At 49.6% G+C, this 25,387-nt stretch overlaps 10 protein-coding genes across 10 annotated transcripts; 5 read left to right on the top strand and 5 right to left on the bottom strand.

Annotated features, from left to right (window-relative positions):
• The first annotated feature begins 344 nt into the window (after positions 1–344).
• On the top strand, positions 345–1,475 carry J3458_019331 (uncharacterized protein). The gene has a single exon (XM_007813579.2). It carries the CDS (start codon positions 415–417, stop codon positions 1,192–1,194), a length of 780 nt encoding a protein of 259 aa, XP_007811770.2. The 5' UTR covers positions 345–414; the 3' UTR covers positions 1,195–1,475.
• A 666-nt stretch (positions 1,476–2,141) lies between these two features.
• J3458_019330 (uncharacterized protein) lies at positions 2,142–3,338 on the bottom strand (the record flags this gene model as incomplete). Its single annotated transcript, XM_007813580.2, has 1 exon — positions 2,142–3,338. One exon carries the CDS (start codon positions 3,336–3,338, stop codon positions 2,142–2,144), a length of 1,197 nt encoding a protein of 398 aa, XP_007811771.2.
• A 5,173-nt stretch (positions 3,339–8,511) lies between these two features.
• J3458_019329 (uncharacterized protein) lies at positions 8,512–8,856 on the bottom strand (the record flags this gene model as incomplete). Its single annotated transcript, XM_066121467.1, has 1 exon — positions 8,512–8,856. The coding sequence occupies one exon, from the start codon at positions 8,854–8,856 to the stop codon at positions 8,512–8,514; it is 345 nt and encodes a 114-aa protein (XP_065973493.1).
• A 22-nt stretch (positions 8,857–8,878) lies between these two features.
• J3458_019328 (uncharacterized protein) lies at positions 8,879–9,954 on the top strand (the record flags this gene model as incomplete). The annotated part of the gene is made up of 3 exons (XM_066121466.1): positions 8,879–8,950; positions 9,014–9,323; positions 9,410–9,954. 3 exons carry the CDS (start codon positions 8,879–8,881, stop codon positions 9,952–9,954), a joined length of 927 nt encoding a protein of 308 aa, XP_065973492.1.
• Positions 9,955–13,363: 3,409 nt separating this feature from the next.
• Positions 13,364–13,702, top strand: RPC10_3 (DNA-directed RNA polymerase core subunit rpc10; the record flags this gene model as incomplete). The annotated part of the gene is made up of 1 exon (XM_066121465.1): positions 13,364–13,702. One exon carries the CDS (start codon positions 13,364–13,366, stop codon positions 13,700–13,702), a length of 339 nt encoding a protein of 112 aa, XP_065973491.1.
• A 184-nt stretch (positions 13,703–13,886) lies between these two features.
• Positions 13,887–15,110, bottom strand: J3458_019326 (uncharacterized protein; the record flags this gene model as incomplete). The annotated part of the gene is made up of 2 exons (XM_007813583.1): positions 13,887–14,980; positions 15,053–15,110. The coding sequence occupies 2 exons, from the start codon at positions 15,108–15,110 to the stop codon at positions 13,887–13,889; spliced, it is 1,152 nt and encodes a 383-aa protein (XP_007811774.1).
• Positions 15,111–15,687: 577 nt separating this feature from the next.
• Positions 15,688–16,777, bottom strand: BUD7_2 (bud site selection protein; the record flags this gene model as incomplete). Its single annotated transcript, XM_066121464.1, has 2 exons — positions 15,688–16,230; positions 16,295–16,777. The coding sequence occupies 2 exons, from the start codon at positions 16,775–16,777 to the stop codon at positions 15,688–15,690; spliced, it is 1,026 nt and encodes a 341-aa protein (XP_065973490.1).
• Positions 16,778–16,944: 167 nt separating this feature from the next.
• BUD7_1 (bud site selection protein) lies at positions 16,945–17,998 on the bottom strand (the record flags this gene model as incomplete). The annotated part of the gene is made up of 4 exons (XM_007813584.2): positions 16,945–17,554; positions 17,618–17,748; positions 17,796–17,922; positions 17,976–17,998. 4 exons carry the CDS (start codon positions 17,996–17,998, stop codon positions 16,945–16,947), a joined length of 891 nt encoding a protein of 296 aa, XP_007811775.2.
• Positions 17,999–19,011: 1,013 nt separating this feature from the next.
• On the top strand, positions 19,012–19,830 carry HIR3_2 (Histone transcription regulator 3; the record flags this gene model as incomplete). The annotated part of the gene is made up of 1 exon (XM_066121463.1): positions 19,012–19,830. One exon carries the CDS (start codon positions 19,012–19,014, stop codon positions 19,828–19,830), a length of 819 nt encoding a protein of 272 aa, XP_065973489.1.
• Positions 19,831–20,512: 682 nt separating this feature from the next.
• Positions 20,513–25,259, top strand: HIR3_1 (Histone transcription regulator 3; the record flags this gene model as incomplete). Its single annotated transcript, XM_066121462.1, has 3 exons — positions 20,513–23,058; positions 23,110–24,847; positions 24,921–25,259. The coding sequence occupies 3 exons, from the start codon at positions 20,513–20,515 to the stop codon at positions 25,257–25,259; spliced, it is 4,623 nt and encodes a 1,540-aa protein (XP_065973488.1).
• Between the last annotated feature and the right edge of the window lie 128 nt (positions 25,260–25,387).

Below are 25,387 nucleotides of genomic sequence, written 5' to 3'. Positions count from 1 at the left end.
TATTTAAGTAAAAGCTAGCCTTATAATATAAGCTATAATTTAAGAATAAAAATTAATACTTATTAAAGTAACCTTAAAACTATAGCGCTATAATAGTTTAATCCTTATACATATATACCCTATAAATGAGCCCGACAATATCTCTGAATTTAGCGAGCTCAAGAAGTGACCTTCACGTCGTGCTATTGTTGCTACGGAGTAGTTAGTTACTAACTAGTTAGTACGCCATTCAAACAAGAAAAACGGAAAAAGGTTTATCCCTTTAATGTCTTATGTAAGCAACGTAGACAATGAGAGGTGCTAAACTCTGACCAAGCAGCAGCCCATCCACCGTCTCTTCTTCCCTTCTATTGTTGGATTCTTCTATTCCGAATAAACCCACTCCCGTCATACTACGACCTGTGCACTGCCACAATGGCGCGGAGAATTACCAAGCACGATCTAGCTGCAGCTACTCGGGTTGGGCCATTCTGTGGTGTTCATTTCTTAGCAGACGGCAAGACTATCGCCAAAACCGGGCAGAACACTCGTCTGGCTGAAGCCAACACCATGAGGTTCATTCGTGAGAATACGAATATCCCCGTCCCAGAGGTTTATGATGCATATACGGATGACGAAACCGGCCATGTATGTATCGTTATGGAGAAAGTTGAGGGTCAAACGCTCCATGAGGCATGGCCTAGCTACAATGATGCAGATAAAGAGACAGTCGTCCAGCAGCTTCGAGGGTACTTTAACGAACTGAGACGCTTCAAGAGCCCTATTATTAGCTGTACTGATGGATCGCCGTGCGATGATCAATACTTTGGTGATGATATCGGGGGCTACGGACCGTACTCTACGGAAGAAAGTTTCAACCACGGTTTAGTGCGGGCATGGACGAAGGGGCGGGAGGACGATGCCTTCATACGATTTCTCTGCAAAATTCTACTTCACAATATGCAGGGCCATGAGTTCGTTATGACTCATAATGACTTTGCGCCTCGTAATATTCTTGTCCGTGGATCTCAAGTTGTTGCTATTTTGGACTGGGAGCTCTCTGGTTATTTTCCCGAGTACTGGGAGTTTGCAAAGGCAATTTGGAGACCTAAGTGGGATAGTCCTTGGATGAAAGATGATCTTGTTGAGAGGGTACTTGACCCATATTATCAACAAGCTTCTCTAATTCTGAATACTTCATATACTATTTGGTAAAGCGGAGGTTAGTGGAGCAGAACTGTGACCCAATTCTTGGCTGCGACTGAGCTGCCTGAGCTGTGGCAAAGTGAAGCCCTGAGCAAGCCTGGCACGGCTGAGCTCAAGCTGAGCCGAGGGCAAATTTGTCACGCCGAGGTCACGTTGTGGAGGCACGGCCGACCCCTGAAGCTGACGATGGTTAGACAGAGGCGCGATACCAAGTTAGCTGAGGCCTCAGACCCAAGGCTCGCTTGCTCACCGCTGTCATGTATGAACGAGGGTTGTCTGTTCTAAAGGACTTGAAAGAAATATAATTTTTTTTATATTAAAAGATATTTTTTAATAGAAAATTACATCGTGACATGTCAGGTATATTGGCTGAAGAACTAGCAAAAAAATAAACACCCCAAGCTAGTTTATCCTCATTCCAGAGGGATGCATAGAACTATGAAATGCAAAGGACAAGACAGCGTTCGGGAGCATTATTCCGGGTTCTGGTGTAGGTCTTCCTGTTTACACATTTGCCCCCGTGTTCTCTTGCAAATGCAAACTTAATCTTCTATTGCATTGAAGTCTGTGCCTGCCTATTGTCCCTATAAGAGAATCATGCTGGCTTCAGCTACAATGAATATGGGACGTCTTGCCAACCCGTTAGAGATATACGAATCAAAGGAAAACCCAAAAATACCTTGTATCTGGTAGTTCTACTCTCTAAAACTAAAAGCTAATCACTAGAATAGCAGGTTTTGATGTTAAACAAATCAGCGAAATGCAATATCTTACCTAGATGAGAGAGCAATGCAGGACCGAGCCTTATCTCCATCAAGTCCTTTGCAAATGAATCATTATTAGGTCTGTATGCCGGATGTCACCGCTATTCCTTCGCCAAACAGATCCTTTTGACATGGTATATTAATATATACTAAACAAATGAAGGTGCCAGATGCAGTCTGCCTAGTATTGTCCTAGCACCATGCGTAGCACTCATTGTTGACCCAAGCTGGAGCCTCGTCTGCGCCATCACCCTCTTCGCTTACCCACTGCGCAGACGCGATGCTGTCCTCCTGTCGCTCAACCCAGGTAGCGTCGAGGCTGCTCTGCTCGAGAAGTCTCTGCAGCAAAGGGGACGGCTCCCACAAGTTCACCTGGTCTAGACGCCACTCCGCTGCTTCCGCCTGGGCGGCCTCGAGTACGGCGTTGAGCGCCGCTGCCTGCTCCGCGTACGCATCTGTCGGCGGCGTCATTTGATCCCCGTGAGGCTTGTTGGCAGTTTCATCGCCTTCTACCACGAGACGGAGGATGTAAAGAACATTTCTCGCATCCTCTTCCGCCTTGTCGTGCTGATCTGGGTGCCTGTAGTAACGACGCACCCAGACGGCCCAAACCTGCTTTCCAGGGCTCCCGGAAATCGCACCTTTCGCCTGCGGTATTTTCCCAAAGATGTAGTTGGTGGAAAAGTCTTCCTTTCGGATATGCCATAGCATGTGGTCCAGGTCCGGCAGGACCACCACGCGTTTCCGCGCCGTGCTAGGTGTTGCCATGGCTCTACGGATCATGGCCTCGTCTCTGAGGCAGAGTGCTTCAAGTTCCGACTCGGGGACTATCCGTGCCATCGCCGGCTTCTTCATCTTGGCGGGCGGCAAGACAACGTGCCCGTTTCTGGGATTCGGCAGCCAGCCTAGCCCAGCATAGAATTGCCTCCCAATGTCCGAGTATAGGATGCTACCAATGCTCTTGCCGTAATCAGACTGCCATCCTGGCAGAACCCGAGCTAGCTCCTTCATATGACGAGTTGCGTAGCCGCGATGCCGGAGCCCCGGTGGGCAGAAGACGCTGGCGATGCCGTGAATAACACCCTCCTCGACGTTGCCATCGCTGTCGCTGGTGAGAGACCGCTTCCGAAAGCTCTCACATGAGCAGAAGATCTGCCGCTGATTGGGGGGCAGGTTTTTTTCCACGAGAGCCCACGTGGTCATGCCTCCGTCCTTGACAAGAGGTGCCGTGGCAAGGTACTCAGACTCGGCGACGTAGAGAGATGTGGTCAGCGAGTCCTTCCACGAGACCGCGGTGTTGGTCCAGATCTGGGTGCATTCTTCCGGCGTGGGTTGGGTAAGGTACAGATCAGGAGAGTCGGAGTTGGGGAGTCGGCTGGTTGACCCCATGACTGCTCGTAATGGCGTTTATGGAGTCGACGGATTCCAGCTGCCCTTGCGGCAGTTCTTCGAGGGCCTTCAATATAGGCTTCGAGTGAAGTTGGAGATAAAGTCACTTCTCGTGAAAGGTTAGGGTCGGTCTATTCACCCAGTATCCGCGAGGGGTCACACAAGCTGATAGAAGGTCGGGCAGGTAACCTGACACTAGACCCGCCTTTTACAAACGTGAGGCCTCTAATCCGCCCTTATAACCTTGTCATATCTTTGCGGTGTGAGTCACGGGCACAAACTATATTCTACTTCACTTAGTTAGTGGCTGAGGCTATCTTGAGATAGCCTTCGCCGGCGGGCGCTGCATCGGCAGCAAAACATTGGATAGGTGTAGCATGGGTGAGATGGCGGAGTATGAAGGACAACCCCATGGGGAAGCCAATTCCCGTAATTGCCACGCTAATAGAGAGAAGTATATTTGCCTCGAGCGACGTTGATAGGCCGCTTGCACACAATTATTAGCACAGATTATGCAGATATAACAGACCTTATAAACTACTAGCAGAAGTCCAAGGTAGCCAAGTTAGACAACGAGATGCTCTACCTCTGCACCAAGCCATTTTGCCCCTGGTGTTCCCCAAGCAACACCCACAAAGACTTGACCTAGTAGACTACAGTACACTGCTCTATCTAGGGCTTAATTAACAATGTTGAGAAGCAAAGGGAAGGCTAATTGAATAAGAACTGTCGCAGTCCCGGGCTCGTAATACGGCAATGAAGCTGGTGTGCGAGATTCCTGCATAGTGGGGAGTGGTTAAGGAGGTTAAGGTATTATCAAGAGCGAGACTTTCCTTGGTAATGCAAATAGACAGTGGCGTTCTCTAATAGAAGAGATACGCGACATCCGGAAGCAGGTCGTCCTCGAGAATTATGAAGAACGAAGTGTTCTCACTTCTATGCATAGTGGAAGCGGCCTTGGAGATATTTCCGACGACATCTGTCAACATCTGACAAGAGTTTTGAAGCAGTGCTGGAATCGTGACCCGTTAACAAGACCCAACGGCCGTGCAAGTCACCAAGTTGCCCCAGGACGCCTAGCTGTTCGTTAACAGGACCCGGTCCAAGGTCTCAATCAACTCATGTCTAATAGTGATCCTATTGGAAAGGCAAAAACCAGGGCACTATATCCTAATCGTTTTTGCCGTCGGAGAATGCAAGTTCTCACTGGTGAATGCATTGTGACCATGCCAATTCTACAAGTCAACCTCTCAACAAGCCACCGCTCGGCTCGGTCGCCAACTAAACACGGCACCGTTTGGCTCCCCGTCTTGTCACGGGAAAGCGCAGACAATGCATAACTACAGGTTGATGTATTCAAGGCTGTGGAGAGGCAGATAGCCCCCGACCGATGGGAAATAACATTCAAGGCAGAGGCAAGTCAACATGTCCATGACGATGGACGGTTGCACACCCAATGGAGGAGACCACGATGCAACTACGGCAGAGCCTCGGGGTCATTACATCATAGACCAGGATAGGGATCCTGGAATTCAGGTTTCTGCATCGTCCCCCGCATCAAACTTCAGCCAGATCTGTGGCTCCAAAGTCTTCCGCGTTCCCATTTATGAACCTTCGGCTTAGTTTTGCCGCTGGGGCCGTCGCCGCCACTCTGTTAACCTTGTGAAACCCGACCTTCCTCGTAGCAGTAGTAATGATGCTCTCGGAAATAAGTGTCTTGGACAAGCCAACAGTACCTTCGACAGACGTCAGGTCAACAATGTGATTCTGCCGTGCAACATGCCGCATTGGGATATGACGTAACTTTATGACGAAACGGCCTCCAGTGTGGCTACATTACACGGTTTGGGCAGAGTTTGCATCTCGTCAATCCAATCCAATCCCTGCAACGCTCGCATTGAGTTTGCAAAATGTAAAGGGACTAACTTATGGCTGCCCGGCTGTCTGTGATCTCCAGAAATCCTATAGCCGTAGGATTCAAGGTGGCTCTCATCCAGCGAGGAATACGTCGGGCAGAAAGGTCGCACGTACAAGCTGCCGGCGCTCAAGTCTTATAAAAACCCTACTTCCACCCGGTCCACCAACTTTTTTTGCCTATCCATATGATGATATTTTTTTGGTCAACCTTAATTATATCAAGCTGAACAAATACAACATGAAGCTCAATCTCACGTACTCGTTTATTCTGGCCAGCGCGGCTCTTGTGAGTCGGGGTCTTGGGCAAGCGCAAGCCGTGGGTTGTCTGTCCCATGTAAGTCTTGAATCTGGATCAGACAAAATTGGTAATATTAAGCTTATAGCCGTGGATTTTAGGGCTCTAAATGTGGAGGATGGTTCGATTCTGACTGTTGCGCGCCGTATCAGTGCCTCAACTCTATCTGCAATGTAAAGCTGTCCCCAGGGTGCATAAGCATGAAATTACTCGTGGTATGCTAACATGGGAGGAAATTCTAGCCGAGGTAACTTGACGTCTCAATGCTGCACACTCGTGGCCATGTCTGCTTGTGTGGGAGAAAGCTTTCGGTCGTTGCATGGAGAGTTCTCAACTAGAGTTTAAGCTCGGCCGGTCGTTAGCGGGTTAATTACAACAAGGTTTAGCAAAATCATAGTACAGCTTTTTCTGTATCAAAATGTCTCATATGCAACAAGCTGATCCGAACTCTGTATTCAGCTATTTTCCACGTGTAATTTGATTGCTTTGCTGAACAAGTACTCCGTATGCCAATACAGGAGACCGGCCAATGGGGGTGTCATTGCCTTGAGGAGCGAACTCGCGCGGGAAGAACAGCTGCAGGACTCGTCCTATGTGGTAGCGGCATCTAAACAATAATTCAGAAGTGTTCTTGGTACCTTGCCTAATACACTATTATATATGGCTCATGGTCTAAAGAGCGTAGCAATAAATAGTTGGTAATGACTTTAACCACCAATCCTGTCAACGGAAATATAAGGGGGAAAGTTGCGCGCGTCCTTTTTGTGCCAAATACAAGTTCATAGCATAGAAACATATTGTATATATACGCTAATAATTTCAAGCGTTGTTATTTAAATTCTACAAAATGGCCAAATTCCTCGATTGTCTTCTATGCCCAAGCGATAAAGCACAAACAAATACACGGTTAAAAAGGATAAATTGCCATTAGCCTTTACATAGCCAGATAGCTTAGGCTGGCTAATTATTGCCTTGCGATTTACTTTTCCAGGTCAAGTCTATGTGTTGACATTGACACAGAGATAACGCTCCAGGCTCTTGAACAAGACGCGCCCTTTCCTGCAATATATATCTGTTTCAAACTTATGAGTACTAGGATGGCAAGACAAACTCGAGCTGAGGCAGGCTTTATGACACAGTTTAGCCTCGCACAATCCTACCAATATCAGGCTTCCAGGGTCCTGACACTGTTCGTTGGCACATGGGCCGCTTCGCAAAGCACGGGGGTGTCGTAAGAGAGGCTTTGGTTGGGCAGACAGGACAAGGTTTACCTCCATCCTAGGCCACTGTGAGGTCAGCAATTACGAGCACCCGCCGCTTTTATTTGAGGGACACGAGCTGATTGCCGAAATCGAAATGGCGGAGAGGGTGGGCTTGTGATGCCGCCCGAATTGGTCTATAAGTAAGCAAGTATTAGGGCGTCGAGAACGCATAATGCATGCTGCCATGCTGTATGCGTCAGCCTCCTCTATGAGAACACTTGGGGGCGAGACACTGGGGTATATTTACTTCTGCACACGAGGCAGGCAACGGATGTCTCGGTTGGTGAGAATCTTTTTATTGGCTCATGTTAAACGACTGCAACTGGTATCCGGTTTGTGACTATGAAAGATGAAAGCATCACGCCAGTCCTAGAGTAATGTAGTGATCAATATTTCCCGCAACAGGGCATTGTGCTCACGAGACCTCTCGGCATCGCGTATCCCCGCTGTCAGTTTCCGAGTTGCCGATCCTCTGCGCCAAAACATCACCAAATAATTGCATATTGGTGTCATGGCCCCGCCGGTGGTGTTGAGGTTTGATCCATGAACATCAAAGAATGAACGCGAACTCTGGCTAAGATATGGAAACAAGGTATTACATAGACTATTATTGACAGCCTCTGTTGATCAATGCTCAATGGAAGCAAACTCATCATTATCTAATGTTCACACAATAAAGCTCACGAAGCCGTATTGTGATTCGAAACTTGCGGAATATCGGACTTTTGCCAACGGCTAACAGACGGCAACGATACACAACCAGATATTTTGAACGTGGCGCAAGGTAGCAATCCGATGCAGGTTTCAGTTTGCCGTCAGCAATCCCCCGGCCAAGCATATTCACTCAGGATACGTCGTACGATATATTATCAGCCACAAGAGTCCACCAATAATCTGTTATATTCCACAATTTACTCGGCAGTAAAGTCAAAAGAATTGCCCCTATACGTGGACGCAGACATTTTGCCGAAAAGAGTTAAACGGTGGCCCCCCCCAACATGGCATGATTACATCCTTTGAGGCCATGTTTACGTTTACATATGCCGCGGCAGGCATCCAAGCGCTTATCCGGTTCTCTCGGATTGCTCGTGCAACCCACCCCGGTTCCCCATGCTTGCCGAGTGTCAGCAAGCTGTAAGACATTGGAACCACGGGCCTGTCAATGGCCACATGGTCCCAGCTGCGTTGAAGCATGCATAGGACTCAACCTCCATTTGTCACCGTCAGCTAAATGAGCTGGCTGAGTGTGGCTAGCTGAAAGGGAGGCCTGATGAATACCCGAGCATGCGTGCCGTTTGTTACTCCGAATAACGCACGGGTTGTCGGGCGTATTGTCTCTTTACTCTGCTCTCAGCTCGCCCATTCCCGGTCCAGCTGCCATTTACAGCCTGCCAATGTCTCAGCAAGCAGAGATATCCAGTGTACACTGGAAATCTAAATGGCTATGCGGCACAGCGGAGCTGTCAATTCTCAAGGATCAAGATCATCAGCTGCCGTGGTAGAGTATGATTTCCAGATCTGATTGGCTTCGACTTCAAGCGCAATGGCAATCGTTCAGAAAAGGCCCCCGCCTCGAATATTATTGATACCTGATCTGTCACGTATCGTTGGGATGAACAGGTTAAGCTAAGGCTATAAAAGACATGTCAGCCTTCCGATTGATGCACTTGAATGGATATTTTATTTCCCACAACGCTTTCTAGGACTTCATTCTTGTCCTCCTACTTGGTTTTGACAGTATTCTCGCTGACCAGATCATCTCGTCATGAGGTATCTGCAGCTTGGTCTGGCTTTTGCCGGATTTCAATGCCTGCTCGTTGGGGCCGTCGAGGTTGTCCAGGTTGGCCCCAATGCCAAAATTGACCACGGTAAAATCAAATATACGAGACCTGGCTCGGACTTTGAGGAGAGCTTCGGTTGCGCCGAGGGCAGCGGCAAAGGCCTTGCTTTTAGCCGTGACAAACAGTACGTTGCTTGCTGTGCTCCTGGTCAGCATCTTGGGGGCAGCCAGTCCACTCAGTTCATTTGCTGTGGCGAAGGGCATGACGTTTCTGGCTCAGGTAGCCATGGCTATCACTGCTGCCCAACTGGGCAGAGTTATGACGGCAGAATATGTCACGAAAGCCATGGCCAGGGAGGTAATCGTGACCATTCCCACGACAGCCATACCCAACCACAGACGATACTAACTAGAGGCGGAGGCGGCGGCGGAGGGGGGGGGAGGAGGAGGAGGAGGAGGAGGAGGAGGCGGTGATAAGAATAGCGGCGGTGGTGGTGGTGGTGGTGGAGGAGGAGGAGGAGGCGGAAATAAGAGCGGCGGCGGTGGAGGGGGAGGTGGTGGTGGTGGTCATAACGGCGGAGGCGGCGGTGGAGGAGGAGGAGGAGGTGATGATGGAGATAAAGGAAACGGTAATGGCGGAAATCCCCCAGGAAAGGGACAGAATCCCCCTGAGAAGAGAAACCCAGGCTGGTGCCAGAGTCCAGAGACCTGCAGCTCGGGAGTCGATACAGGTATGCCACAGCTGGACAACTCGTCTCCATTTTAGGATAATCAAAGAGACATCCATATTGAGTTTCTTTCTCTGACATATGTATAGGAAAATGCTATCTTTTCAAGATGGAAAACGGGCAGTATCTCGGGTATGATAGCAGGCCTGCCGTCAACGCCTACACGGCCGGCCAAGACAGTGCCACTCACCACATGGGAAAGTTCCGCTTCTGCAAAGATCAAAACTGCACCAAAGGCTGCAGCGTGAACCCGGGAGAGGGCTTCGCTATTCTCGATATTCACGGGGCATCCAACACCGGAGCTGGGTCCAACACCTTCCTCGACGCCAAGCCCAACGGTGGCCACATCGGCAAGACGCCAGACTATAATACGGCCGGGCTCTTCACCATCACCAAATGGACATGTGGCAAGTACTGTCTCGGTGGCTTTGATAACAAGGGAGTTGGGCCAACATGCCCGAGCCTGGAGCCGGCGCTCACATTCAACACGCTCGACCCGCAGTCGTGTCTACCCCTGGAACTTGTCGAAGTGCCATGCGACATCCGTGACCGGAAAAACAACTGTCGATGGAAGAAGACTCCGGGGAGCTGCGGTCCCGGAGACAGCCGTCACTTTCATTGTAACAAGTCGTAGACTATCTGACCAAGATGGTCCTGTCCTGGCACAGATGTAAATGCCCGATCGAGGTGTGGCCATGTCTCACGTTGATATCTTTCATAGCTCAGCTGTATTTCGTCACTCGGGCAGTAACCTCTCTTGTGCCTTTGGAGAAAGGGTGTAATGATCATAGCTGGCTATAGTTTGGAATACATTTATTTATCTAGCCTTTTGTTTTTCGCTCTTATTATATCAGGAGCTCGATCGTATCCTTCCATAGCATGCTTCCAGATTGTCTTGGCGTTGAGTAACACATTCGACTGATGTAGATACAAAGTTACAAGCGCGCAGCGGTGCCACGCCATGTCTTTGCTATGGATCACAGCTTTTAGCGCACTATGATACGTGTATTTTACTATATGACGTAGTTTATTACACATTTTTTTGGTTTAGTGCACTTGACAGTCTGCTAGGTGACTTGAACAGACCTTTCGCCAAACCCTAAAAAGGCTACACGTTATATGTGTAATAGTTATAAATACTCTCCACGCCAAATACTGATAGATGGTTGGTTTTATTCCTCTAAAAATACACTACAACACAATCTTACCGCTTTCATACACGCAGCTTCACTACTCTTTTTTACAACTGAATAAATTACTACCAAGAGATACTATGGCTATAATGAGCATATTACCCATCATTCTTTTAATTATACGAGGTTTTTGTTTCTATATTCTCCCTTTAATAACCTGGATATATCATCAACATATGTCATCCCTTCTCCTGCCGGTATCCTCACCTCTTGGGTTGCCCTCTTGGCTCCTGCCGCCGTTAATATGTTTTACCCTGCGTTCCTGCCTCCTGTTATTATCATCACCGGGAAACCACGGCAGTCCATCTACGTGGCTACTCGCCATTTCTGGGGAATTGTTTTTTTCTTTTCTTCTTCTCTGTCATTCCCTAAAAATGAACATGTGAGTACATGACGTGGTCATCTTATATGATTGGCTTTCTGGCTAACACGATGTGGTGTTATAAACTCCGTCTTACAGTTTTACTCGGTTCTTCTTGTCGTGGGCTTCGTGGGATTGATTGCCTTGCACGTCAGGGCAACCGTCCTCCGCCCTCCTGGCGAAAGGTGGCAATTCTTTCGCGACAAATTCTTTCGGGGGTTTGTCGCGCCATACCTTGAGCTAGTAGCGGCGTTGACGTACGGTGCAGTCTTGCGCGTCAAGGCAACCGTTGGGAGTGAGTACGCCAGCATGACTAGGCACCTCAAGGAGGGCTAGACTGCGAGTACCGTCTCTGTCAAGGTCGTCCCACGTCAAAAAAATTTCGTCAAGCCCCGACGCCCGGTTACTTGGGCTCCAGCGGGGGACCCCCCTTCTAATTCATGTGGCCTTGCCGATTCTTTGTGGACAGCCAAAGCAATCTATTCTCCCTGGAACTTCATTCCGTCTCCCTTGGAAGTCAGCGTCAGGGTCATTAATGTCATGACAGGTTGGCTATCCTGATGTTTTGGTTAGAATCGACAGCACGAGATCGACAGCACGACAACAGAGCCTCTGAGCCCTATCGATTCGTATACTGGTCAACTTGACGGGCATTGTACACGCGAAGCCATGCCACGAGGCCGAGAAAGCCAAAAGGGCTTACTTATAAGCTGGATATCAGGGGTACTGTCAGACCGAGGTCACACACTCTCGACGTACTGGCCGAAGTGGCCGCCATAACAGACGACCTCCAGTGCCATAATGCTGTCAAGTTCGTCACAGATGCATGGCTGGAAAGGCTTCAGAGAGCCCACCCGACAGAGATATGCCCAGACCTTTATAAATGGATTCTCATCGCGTCAGTCTTTGGCCAGCCCGACTGTTTCCGATCGACAACTCGCGTGGCAATCATGCAGTGCACTGGCTCCCTGTCTCCAGGCGACACTCCTATTCATCCTTCAATTATTGGTAGCGTCTATTCCTCCTCACTCACATGGTATATTCTGGGCTAATATGCGGTAGAATCCATTGAGTCAAACAGGAGGGATCTCCTGGGTGACTTGATCGCGGAAGCAGAGCAAGTCGTACAAGGCCTGAGCCGAGGCAATGGACCTTGCACATTCGATTGCCGGTCCATGTTGCTTGGAGCCTTGATGCAAGAGATGCGCCGTGCCGGATAGTATTCGCCAGGTCCGTCTGTACCATTGCCGAGCATCTCTCTAAGCACTGCACTGCATCGCATGCGCAGCTTTCGGTCGCCATCAGTCAACACGCCGCAGTCCGATGTTGACGATACTAAAGATGGGTACGAAAGCTACGAGCCCAATTTGGTATGGGTACCGGAACAAGTCCGTCCTGACGATAAGTTTGGATATAGCCACTCGAGGAAATATGAAAAGCATCGTAGAGCTGTCTCGGTGTCCCGTGGCAGGGAAAAAGAACTATACGGTGGTCCAACAACCCTATATTTGCACGAGTGTTCTTTGCAAAGGCTCCTTGAGCCACTCATACACGCAATGGAGGGGAAAATCACTGGACTTGATGTCAAGGACTTCTCCAGAGTGTGTCAGACAAGAAAATCCGTGTAGCTATGGGTAGCAGCTCACTTTCCTGTCTATAATAGTCGTGGCTCAATTGTGTTGATAGCGATGCTCCCGTATTTCTTGGGCTTGTTAATCTTAAAGAGATTCTCCATCTTGACTCGAAAGACGTCGATTTAAGTTGGTGTGCATCTTTTGCAACAAGACCATACTATGGATCGGATAACACCGCGTCTGCAAGGGACATGCATTTCGTAAGCTGCAGTACGTCGCGTTCTGTCTTTGAGCCGTGTAGATGAGACAAATCCCGCCCTACGTACGTTGCGCAGAAGCCGATTTTGGAGGTCTTTTCTGTCCCTCAATGACTCTGGCCCAAAACAGCGAGAGATTTTTGAGATTGGTGGAAACCCACCACAGCAGAGGCCCATTTCAACCGGGAGTCGGTTAAAGTCACAAAAGCGCGGGAGAGAGAAATGATCAAATGTTCAGGCTATTGTTTGTGAGGGCTTTGATCGAGTGGTTTATTTCGCTTCAGAGTCGACAACGTTGGACACCTCATTTTGCTGATTTCCCCCTCTCCCAGGCTTGTGGTACACTGGTAGCAATGAATCAAGCTCGTGCGTCGTAACATGTCCAATGATTGTATCCGATTGAGTTGAACAGTGATATGGAATATTATACCAAAGACCAGGGATATAGCAAACAACTTGTAAAGAAAATAAGCTCTTTATAGGGTAGGCCCAAGGAAGTGCTTGAGGCATCCCTCACCGCCTAATTCTGCCTGACAAATATCGGCCCCACTATTTCTTTCGTCTTGACTCTTGCCTCCAAACCTGCAAAGCAAAAACACCAAGTCGAGGCAAACATCGCAAATCGATCCAAAAATCCTATACATCTCACACCGCCAACATGCCTCGCGAAGAATACCAAGTCCCTTCCGCCGGCGCTACCGCCGGCGCTACCGCCGTCCGCGGCAACACCCGCGACGACCACGCCTCCCGCTCAGTCATGACATATCTCTGCGGTGACTGCGGATCGAGCGTCTCTCTGGGCAAAGATGCGCTGGTTGCCTGTCCTCACTGCGCGGGGAGAGTGCTGTACAAGGAGAGGACCAAGAGGTTTGTTCTCTGCTCCCTACTTGTTCTCTGCTCCCTACTTTTTCCTTGTATATTTTTGGATACAGATGCTGACAACTTCGCAGAATGGTGCAGTTCGAGGCTCGATAGACGGGCTGTCCACAGCCGATGAGGGGAGGATTGGAATCATGACTTATGGTGTTTGGAGTTATGGGTAGAACATAGGCATCGCGAGTGCACGAGGCAAACAAAAATGCAGTGGTATTAAATCTCTTGAGGTAACATCTAGCCGTACCTAAACTCCGTGACCCTTGTTTTTGCTTGGAAATCATTCGTAGCCTCGGGCGAGCCCAAAACTACCGTTGCTTATGGAGATATTTGGCAAAACTGGCATCTGCCAAGATTGAATCCTCATTATCGCCCATCGCGGCCTGGTAGCGCTCCTGCAGGCCTTGTTTGGCTGCTTCTTCGTCTTCGTCCGAGTCGTCATCGTCGCTTGCCACCTCGACGTCAGAGTCGTTTCCTGCGCCGCTCTGTTGAGCCGCTTGACCGGGAGCAACAGACATGTCGGACATCATCTTGTCCAACTCCTTGTCGCGCGACTTCTTCTTTTGCTTCTCCCTTTCTTGGCGCCGCTTCTCTAGCTCCGGCAGGTAATCTCGTAGGAACTCCTGCTTCTTCTCCTCCACCGCCTCAAAGAACTCATCCACGCCAGTGCCCACCCTTGAACTCACGCCAACCATGCTCAAGTGTGAATAAAATTCTTCCAACATCAAACTCATGGAGTTGAGCAAACTGCCCATGTATCCGCTTCCTCCGTGCCCACCGCCCTCAACCCCGCCCAGCGCATCCGACTCTTCATCCTGGCGAAGCGCTTCCTGGAACGCCTCGAAATCTGTCATCCATTCCTTTGCAAAAGATGCGTCCTTCACATCCGTCTTGTTGAACACCAGAATCATGGGAAGTTTCGTCTTGTATAGGATCGAACAGGCGTATAGCATGTTGGACATGAATGTAGATGTGGACGCTGTTCTCGGCGTGTCGATAACATAAGCGATCACGGTTGGGAACGAAGACGCTAGAGACTCTAGCAGAATGGTTCCCGATGCAGACCACACAAAGGCTTCGATTTGTCCGGGAGTGTCGACAATGATTCTGTCGATGGGTTTGCGGTCGGGATTTTCCGCATCAGGCTTCGCTCTCTTCTCTAATAGGTTCACAATCTGGTCGACCTTGGTGGCGAACAAGTTGAGAGACGTGAGAATGCCTCCATTGGGACCAAGGTTGTACTGCTTCATGACTTCTTCGTAGTTGACCGAGTCGCGGATGTCAATGTTTGGGTCGAAGGGGACATTGAGCACTGCCGGGTCGAGGTTGATGACATAGGGAGGCTGGTTCTTGCCGTGAAGATGCGCGTTAATGCGCTGCATAAAGGTCGTTTTGCCAGAGCCTGCGACGTCAAGTTAGGGCGAGCTACTCGATGAAATACCCATGTAGGCAGGGCGAGGCTTTGATAATGTACCTGCCATGCCGACGCACACGATCGCGACGGGCGGCGATGCATCGTCTGAGGATGCCATGGCGGAGCGGGCTCTGATATTACTGCGGCTGGAGGGCAGATGGGATGATTCGCAGTGGCAAGGTTCCAACAACTACTATTGATGGAGGTTTGGAAAAAACGTTTAATAGTTGGGGCTAATGCTCGATGCTCGATGTTCCGACTTGGAAATTTTGACGACGTCGGAGCTGTCAACTTGCCCCGCACCCACTGAGCACCAGACCCCGCCACTACCTGACCGACCATCAAAACTACCAAGTTGACGTCTCAGTAGGACACAGGTGAGAGGTGCAGACTCTGGAAAGTTTCCCATGAACACCCCCAGCGATCTCCTCACTCTACCTTAATTTCTGTCTCCATTTACCCAAAACGTCTCACATATACACGCATGCGACGGTATGTAACCTACGTACGGAGGAGTCATGGAAGTTAGTATTGAATCCGTCGACCACCTCCAATCGACGCCTCTATGCACAGCAAGCCAGGGTAGTAACCCTTGAGCTACAGGTGCCTGCAAGAAAAGAGAAACATTACATTACCCCTATCTGTTCATCCTTTGATTGCTGTCCGCTTTTTCCATCGTCCGCGTATTGGCATGTCTAACCATCAGTTCCGCTGCTGCGAAACGTAGCACATAACGCCGCGTAGTGGTGCGTCAAGTCTAGCACGGTCTGAGGCAGACTGGTCGCCTGAATGATGCTCCTGACCTTGACTGCACCTTCATCTTCGATCAGAGTCCGAATGGTGTACAGAAGTTCCGGGCTGAACTCGCTGTACCATCGGTACTGCCACGTTACCAACCTGATCACTGCTGCTACAGTATCCCTTGTGTTCTTAGTCTTTTGAAAAACCCTCAATACACCAGCAAGGGACTTGGGGCTGAATCGCAGCGATAGACACGCTCGGTAGGCCTCGACAGCTTCGTCAAAATGCTGCAGACGTTCAGCAAGGGCCCCGAGAATTTCCCACTCTTCTGCCGACTTCTTATACTGCATTTGCTGCGCCCGATATTGGGCCATTTGTGTCCGCCAGATAGTGTACACACGCAGGTCTTCATACAGAACCATAAACAGGCTGTCCAGCCATCTCTCACAGAGACGCTTGGTGTTAAGCTTTGATAAGTGTTCTTCATCTGGAGTGCTCTGCGCCGAGATGTTACCAAGAATGTTTATCTTGTGGTACGCATGGCATAACAGTACAACTTACGTGGTCGGAATCAGCCTTTACTTCTTTTGGATCAATGGCGTGAGGCGGCTTCTCGACGCTGTTGGTCTCGCCGTTGGTTGCCGTCTTTTCTGCAGGATCTCTGTCGCTCGGGTTTTCGGCATCTTCATTCTCCGATTCACCTTCACCATTCGTTATCGGATCGGGAGCACCTCGGAGACCATCTATGCTGGCGTTTCGTTTCGAGGGACCAGAGTGTGATGATTCTTGTTTCTCCGTTCGATACTCATCCTCCATGACAAACACATTGCTGCGAATCTTGAGCAACTGATCCCAGCCAATCTTGGCGGTCATTTCTGTTAGAATGTTATATGCCTGCTTGAAAGTGCCACGGTAACCCGCAGCTCGAAGCCCCAGCAAACTGGCGTCGACTTGTTCTGAAAATCTGGATTCCGGTTCGCTGTCGATCTCGTCGAGTCGCGTCTCGGGGAGCGTTGGCAGATGAACATCTCTCGGTTCGGGCATGATAGGAGTATCCTTGTCCTGATAAGTAAACATTGGGCATGAGTTTAACGTGGTAAGCGCGTTCTCCCAGTCCTCCATAGCAACATAGACCTGTGCCAGCCGTGCCCATGTGCCAAACTCGCTTGGAGCGGCGACAGTACTGCGATCTGCACAGCCAAGTGCCATCTTTAATCTCTCTTCTCTCGCTTCCGGCGTTTCGGCCTTCTGCGCCTTCTTGAGCAAAATTCCGCTTGTGTGTCGAGCATGACATAGTCCATGGGTGTCTCCTGTAAGGACTGATACAAGTTCTTGACGCCGGAAACCTCCTCGTTACCCATGAACATGACTTTTGACAACAATGATGACACCTCAATGCTCTGTGTGCGAAGCTTCTCGAATAGGTTGATGCCCGATGCGTATCGGCCGGTAGTTTCAAGGTATTTGAGAAGTCCCGTGGTGAGGTGGTTAGAAACATTTGTGGGAACTTGAACAACGGAATCGGATCCCAGCTGCCAGCCTCTGAAAAAAAGTTGCTCTGCTGCATTGAGAAAGCGTTGCTCTGTCTCGGTGTTGGTCACGGGGTTGAATCTCCTGACGCCCATGATCTTTCGAATCGTGTCACCACTGCCGTCATCCGCGTAGGAGTATGCTCTCAAGACGCTGCAGAGATATGTCTCCAGCCACAGCTCGTCTGAGGCCTTTCGCTTCTCTCCTCGCTCATCGACGCAATAGCTCTCGACGGTACCGGGAATGGACACGTGCACGCGCATGTCCAGCCGAGAAAACGCATTGTAGCAGCTATAATGATACAAATATATAAGTTGCTACGTCATTTCGTAACTCATAACAACCTGAACGCACCAGTATACGCCCTCTACAATCTTTGAAGTGGCATTCGGGCCGTTGTCCTTGTACGTGAGCGTGTTGATGTAGGCTGCAAGACTGGCGGACGAGGAAGCATCGACACCGGTGACATGATGGTAAATACCAGTCTAGACATGTTAGTTATTAACCACAAGAAACCTCTTCAGCTACATACCTGCTTTCCTGTATTGCGCACACCTTGCTTCAGGAGATGTACCAGGTCAGGAGGCCCAAGCTCTCGCAAGGCAACCAGGGATTCGGTTCTGGCATCAATCGACTCGTGGAGGACCTCCTCAGTAACCCTACAGTCATATTAGAATCCGTCATGGTCAATGTATTATATTCTATTCCATACTCTGGCACAGCCGGGGCGACCATGGCTGCGGGAAGCTCGTGAGAGCTCGATTTCAGGGACTACCGCTGGCTTCTGGGCGGGAGTGGTCAAGGTGGCTGACAGACCGGCGGCTGCGTGTCTGCCCGGTTAACGTCGACACCGAAGTCGTATTTGAGTGCAGTCGATCGTCGCCGTTGAAATGCGCGAGCCTGAAGCGACTTGCAGGGCGTGAGCTGGGGAAAGGGACGAGAGCGGGATGATGCAGGATATGCAGTGTGGCCAGTCGCTCGAAGCTCTGAGCCGCCAATCTGCCCACACTTGTGCATTCAAGCCACATCCCCATCCAATTCAAGCCGCTGGCCCTGAACCGCGCCACTATTACACGTGGTTTGACCAAACCAAGAGTGGGGCTCTATGCCGGCTAGCCAGCCAATCACGCCTGGTCTCCAGAAAACGCCACACGCTAGTTAAGTGACAGGGATACGTAAGTAATTGAGCTGGCGCGACGCGATGGCAAGCAATTAAGCATTCCGCCATCTAGCTTGGATGCTTCACCCCGACTGCTATCACAACCCTAACAATGACTCCTCTGTGCCACAACTGAGGCCATTTTAAACAACAGCATCATCATAGTCATCTGAAAAATACCGCTACAATGGTAAACTGATTTGAAAGTGTATGCAACGTAACCTCTAGCTAATGCCACTCTTTCAGCCCGCCTTCCAGGCGATCAATCTTGAACCCGAAGAAAACGAAGATGAGCAAATCGACACAACGAAGGAACTGCATGTATGCCGCACAACTCCCTCACAATAAGTCAGCCATGTACTGATGCATATTCTAGGTCGACAAAGCTCTGCAACGGTTCCAGGCTGCCCTCAAACTCCATGCTCAGGGCCTGAAGTCGCGAGACGCCGCCGATGCTGCATATCAAGAACTCTTCAAATGCGAGATATTCGAATACCGCGAAGCAAAGACCGACTATGAACGGGCGGAGCGACAAGCAGATGGCCGACCTGAAGCTTCTTCTGTCGACTCCTTCTCATCCGCCTTGGGCATGGATGCCGGCGGAGCGGATGGAGTTGCAGCAAGTCTCGCCCAAGCCTTGTACATGTCTTACAAGAACTATGGTCAGTTTTTCTTGGACAAGTTGAAAGACAAGTGTGAGGCAGACCCAGAATGGGATAAGAAATTACGCATCAAGTACTGGGCCGACAATAGTGACAAAGTCCTTGACAACTGGACAGCCGCCCTTGACCAAGACCCGTCAGATCCAGAACTCTGGAGAAAGATGGCCCGTTTCGCAAGTTCTTTGAATTCTGGTCGTGTGAAGCGATATTGCCTGGAGTCCGCGATCGAACTTGACGATGATCCTGCTATCATGGAGGTTAATCCTCCGTCTCTCGCAGAAGGCTTTGCTGGCCAACAACTAAAGGAGTACCTACAAGTTCTTGATGATGACATGGCGCTATCGCATCCCATTATGGCGCCTTGGTTGAAGAGAGAAATGCCTGCTCTGTTAAAACGTCACTTAGACCCGATTCCGTTTCTCCCTGACCCCGTTGCCGTTTTGACCCCCCCACCTTCCAGCCCCGAAGTCGACGAGGCTGCCGACGATCCAAATAGTGAACAGGCCCTCTCCCCCACGCATGCGACCGAATCTTCGATCGAGCCGGTCAAGTCTTGGTCAGAGCTCGGAATAGAACTGATGAAGTGTATTCAAGATACCAGGGGAGCTTTGAAAGCTTGCCGCTCAGTTCTGGATGCGGCGCAAGAGGATGTCAAGATGGTTACGGAAGCTGAAGTTGAACCTGTAATTGCACCCGAGCCGGAACCAGAGGCAGAGAAAAAAACCAGAGCCCAAACCCAAGACTGAAGAAAAAGTCAAACCGACTGTTGAAGGACCCCCCGTAGTACGAAGATCAACTAGACAAGGCTCTAGAGCCAACACCAAGGCTAAACCGGACACAAAAGAGGACAATCCTCCTAACCCGCCAAAAGAAGTGCCGAAGGAGCTTCCAAAGGAACCTGACCAAGATCCGAAAGAAAGATCTACCTCAGTTTCGACGCGAAAGCGGTCCCAATCGGTCGCTGGGTTGCCCGAGGGCGTGGATGATGAAAACGCGGCCGAGAAGAGGAGCAAACGCGTCCGCCGACGCACAGAAACAGCTCTTACTGAAGAAACAACTGATCCCGTCACCTTAATCTCGGCACAAATTCAGCCATATCAAGAAGCAGACCGCACTTTGTTCCAACTCACAAAGAATATACTAGAAAATATTGGGGTAGAGGATCACCTGACTTTAGATTGCCTGCAGGAACTTTTCGACTCTTGCTCCACCGAAAGCAGACCTCCAAAGCTGAGCCACAAATGCGCGACAGATCTACACGGAGTCATCTCAACTTTCAATGAAGACGTGGCGCAAGTTCTCCTGAACAAGAACGAGCAGGCCACGCTGGGCTTATCATCTTTTCTCGAACATGCCAAATCGGGCTCGCAGGACCATGATGACATCCCTTCATTTGCTGAGGCCCAGGGTCTCAGGAAGTTCGCAGAAATGGTTGTAAATGAATCGGACTGGTTGACAAGTGACGACATCGCATTTGAATGGGTTCGCGCTATCAGTGCTAGTTATTCGACTTCAAAATGGTCTGATACTATGAAAGTTGCTGTTGTACAGATGCTCAATAGGGTCGACACGATTTTGTATACCCGAATCAACCATATATTAAATGAGCCTTTCGTTTCTAGGGAAGAGTTGGTCGACCTCAACTCCATACTACCTATGATTTTCGAGCTACACATCGATATTTATGAACGCATTACGAACCCTAACAGCGCCGTCGATTTTGCTACGCGGATGGAAACCAAGTATCGGCTTGATAGGTGGCTTAACGCAACGTCAACTTATCTCCACTTGCTAGATTTGTCTCACAAAGACCCTCTTTGTGTCAGATTCATCTGGGCATCGGTGATGGTATCATCTCTAACCGAGAGCCCCGTTCGGGACCACATTCTTCTCTTATGGACTTCTCTTCGGGACTTCTTGGCTGCCGAGGACGTAGAGGAAATCATCTTGCCTAACAACGTTGTTATGCCTGTGATTTCTCCGGCTGCTGCAGATCGAGAACTTTCGAAATTGAATACGATGGACTTCTTTTTGGGTCTTTTCCAGGATGAAATGAAAGATCCGTTATTAGTCATTGAGACACTTGAACCCGTCCTAAATCCAACTTCAGTCTATGTATCTGAACAGAAGTCAAGTAGTTTGGCGGCAGAGAAAGTGGATGACGACGAAACACCCAATGACGTGGATAAACACGACGCAATCAACATTCGCAGCAAGGCCGATGAAGATCAAAACGATAAAAAGAGCGATGATGCGGTACCGGAGGACGATAAACAGAACAAGAGTGAACAGGATAGCAGTGGAAGGGATGATGTATCGGACGGCTCCGAAGATTTAAGTATCAACCGAAAGCCAATATCGGAGAATGCTACCCAGGGCATGAAAGACGTGTGGAAATTCCTTACCAGCAGTAGTACAGAGTTACGACTTTTCTTGTGGTCGCGTTTGGGCGATGCGTACGAAGCTATTAACTATCCCACGAAGCGGTTTTCATGTCTTCTCAAAAGTATTGAAATGGTGGTCAACGACCTAGAAGGGGAGACGTATGCCAAGATGCCAGATGATTCACGGAAACACCTGTTTATGCGAACTCTGAAATCTTTGGATGAACTTGTTATTCAGGCTCTGTCCATGTCATTGAACGATGGCACATCTTTTGATATCATCGATGACGAGCATTTGAAATCGAGCTCAGCCACCATTGCGAAAATATGCTCATTTCTTCACGTTGTTGCTCTTTGCGAAGACGAATCTCGACTTGGCGTCACCAGCCTGGCTACGAGCAACAATACATTTGTGGCCCTAATCAACAAATTGCGAGATATTCAGGTCCGCGCCTGGTGCCTCCTGTTTACAATGTTTAAAGCCGGACTATCACAAAAGAAGACGGCTATGCTGGAGAACGATGTGGCGGACTATCTCGCCGCCATTCATAGAGTTCTTGGTCTCCGCAAGTTCTGTAAGGCCTCAAACAAGATCTTCCTCAAGGTGATGCGCATAGAACTCCTTAGGATGAGGAAAATTGAGGCTTGGGAAGATCATCTGGAACAAGTTCTTTATGATTTATATGGCTTGAAACTTGGCGTAGGCGTCTGGGAGGTGCAAGATCATGGCTGCCCATATGAGAAACTCGAGAAGAGACAGGCCATGCAACTGGTTGAGAAGGTAATGATTCTTGCAAATCGCATGACGATGAAAGATTTGCTTAAATCAGACCTGAAAACCACCATTGAACACATGCAGCAAACCATTGGACAGACCAAATCGACACCGCAGATGATTCATAACCTACGTAACTTCACGGAAATGCTAAAAAAGCCAATTCATCCGCTCAGACTATACCAAGCTCTCGCCGGCAAAGTATTTGTCGACGCAGTGACCGTCAACATTCCAGAAGGCGCTCTTGCTAGACATGGCTGGTTCTTCTTGTTGGGAATGATTGCTTTGACCAAGTTCAAAGGTGTAGATTTAAACCGTCGGCAGACTCCTGGGGCTACAGATGATCTTCGAATCGGAGCTACTTTTTTGAGATTGCAACTACAATTTACTGCTGACAGATGGGATGCCTGGTTTCGACTTGCAGAGTGTTTCGACTATGAGCTAGATGAATCCGTTTTGTGGACAGCAGATAAGATGAACAAAGATCGGTCGGAGCTGGTCAAATTTCAGCGAAACGCAATTCACTGTTATACCCTAGCCCTGTCGCATTCTCGACATGAACGCGTAATTGCTACAGATAGCGATCCGCTGCACGACCTATACCACAAATTCGGCATGAGACTTTACTCCTCCAGTCGAGAGCCATTTGCCATGGAGCCCTTCCAGCATTCGGATCAAGAACGATTCTTCATTGAAGACATGGGTGCCGGAACCTTCAAGAGGATTCTGCACGATCAAATGTCACAGTACAAAGTTTGGAAGTTTGCCGCCGGGTTGTTTCGAAAAGCGATGGCAAGGAAACCGCTTAACTGGAAGTGCGTAAACCCCCGATTCAATATGAGAACTCAAAGACTAACACGCAATAGGAATCCGTACATGCTTGGAAAATGTCTCTGGAAAATGTATCAGACACCCCGGGATCGCCTTGACAGCAGCGATCAAAAAAGCCCCATTACCATGGCGATGGTACTGGATACGCTCAAAACATCGATTGAGGTAGCACAAAGCGCCAGGAAGAGTAAGAACAGCGACCCGATTCTGGAGCCGCATTATAAGTTGGTCTCTATCCTGCACAAACTCGTCGATCGTGGGGATATTCCCGCAGCAGAAGCTGCATCGCTTCTGGCGGATCAGCCATTTGGCATTGTTGTAAATTCGAATGACCATTTCGCGTCTTTCTCTGAACCGGAAGACTGGGAAGAGTACATTATCCGCAACTTGACTAAGCTTCGTGAAAAGGATAAGTCCAACTGGCAACATCGAATCGTCATGCGCCATGCCAAGATTCTCTTTGATGAGAAGCACATTGCGCCGGACAGCGACGGCACTGTAGAAGCCAAGGCCGCATTTGCCATCCTGAAGGAGAACATGTTCACTAAAACAATGGTAATGAATGTGTGGAAGTGTGACGCTGAGCGGCCTGGTCGTCACCACGTCTTTACTGAGCAATATGTTCGCTTCATGACAAAGCTTCTGGTTATCATGTCGGACCGAACAAATCTGGAGCTTCTTTTGAGACGACTTCGCAAAAAGGGTGCGGACTTTTACCATTTTGCAGACTTATGGCAGTATAGCTGCACTGAGTACGTGAAGCTGTTGCGTGCAGCGTACAAGGTGCCAGTCACCACCGATGAAGCATTCAAGCACATGTCGAATGAGGAGTTTGAAATTATGAGCGAGAGGATCACCGATTGGGCTGGTGGTGATGGAGCTCCAAATACAGCCTTCGAATGCATGAAAGAGGCCATTGAAGTCAAGAAGCTCAATGGAAACCTAATGAAGGTCGCACCAATTGACGATCTCATCAACGATTGTTACACGACAATCTATGTGGACGTTGCCGGAACTCTTCCAGGACTAGAGCCGGGGAGAATCATAGAGGAGCGCAACCACGCCAAGGAAGTCGCAGCTCAATTAGAGGCCGTAGCCCAAGCTGAGCCGAAGCCAAAGAGCTCACTCAGTAATCTCCTTAATCCGCCAAGCGGAGGAGACAGTGCAGCTGGATCCGCTACGCCAATGGAGACCGATAAAGCAGAGGCTATTCCGCGCGCGAGGAGACTGGCCGGTGTGCGCCGGCCCGAGATTTTACGGAAGGCAGAGCAAGCTGTCGTGCGTGCTATGGAGGCACCAAAGTCTGTTACAACTAAGAGTCGGGTTGGAAGCATGTCAAGCACGAAGCGTGGTAGTCAGACACCTGCTAGACATGGTAGCATGGTTCATAATGACGATGAATGTGTTGAGGGACCAGATGCTCAGGTACGCCGAGAGGCTGGCGAAGATGTTGACGAAGAAATGGGTGAAGGAGAGGACAATGAAGAAGCAGTCGAAGACGAAGAACATGGTGACTCCCGAATGGAGGACAAGGATGAAGAAGACCATCCTGGTAGTATCCATGATTCTGCGGATGATGAGAGTGATCTTAGTGACGTGCCGGAAGGGTATGACGACGATGTACCGCCCGGACTCTTGTTCCCCAATCTTCGAAGGTCTGAGTCGGGTGGGGACGAAGCAGACAGCGAAGACGCGGAGGACGATGAAGAGGAGCCCGACGAGGAGGAGGCGGAGGCGGAGGAAGCAGAGGAGGCGGAGGGTGACGAAATTGAAGTTGGAGAATTAGAGGCAGAAGGGGAGGAAGACGAAGGACAGTGAGGGTGAGGAAATAGAAGTTGAACAGGAGGTAGATGAGGAAGATCATGACGAAGAGGAAGGCGAGCACGAAGAGGCTGAAGAGGAGGTAGAGGAGGAAGAGGAGGAAGAGGAAGGTAATGATGATACGGAGATGGCTGGTATAGAAGAGGGTGAGGGTGAGGAGGGCGAAGAGGAGGAGGATGAAGAGGAGGATGAAGAGGAGGAGGAGGAGGCAGAGGAGGAGGCAGAGGAGGGTGACGAAGAAGTAGACGAGGAAGTAGACGAGGAAGCCGAGGAGGAAGAAGGCGACGCAGAAGAGGAAGAAGACGAAGACGGGAATGAGGAGGAGGAAGCCGAAGAAGAAGAAGAGGCTGAGGAAGAAGACTAAGGCGGAGCATGCCTTTAATTGCGTTCAGAGGATATTGCACACAGGGCAGGTGTGTGCGAACTTGTGATGTGTGTTTTTACATTCGGGACAAACGGCGCTGCTAGGCTGGGAACATTGTATAATGAACA

The sequence above is a fragment of the Metarhizium acridum genome, assembly GCF_019434415.1.
Source record: "Metarhizium acridum strain ARSEF 324 chromosome Unknown scaffold_564, whole genome shotgun sequence".
Classification (NCBI taxonomy): domain Eukaryota; kingdom Fungi; phylum Ascomycota; class Sordariomycetes; order Hypocreales; family Clavicipitaceae; genus Metarhizium; species Metarhizium acridum.
Note: the sequence above shows the minus strand (reverse complement) of the source record. Positions and strands in the feature narration are given on the sequence as shown.

Coding starts and splice junctions, on each gene's coding strand:
- J3458_019331 (XM_007813579.2), top strand. CDS start 415: ATGGCGCGGAGAATTACCAAGCACGATCTAGCTGCAGCTACTCGGGTT.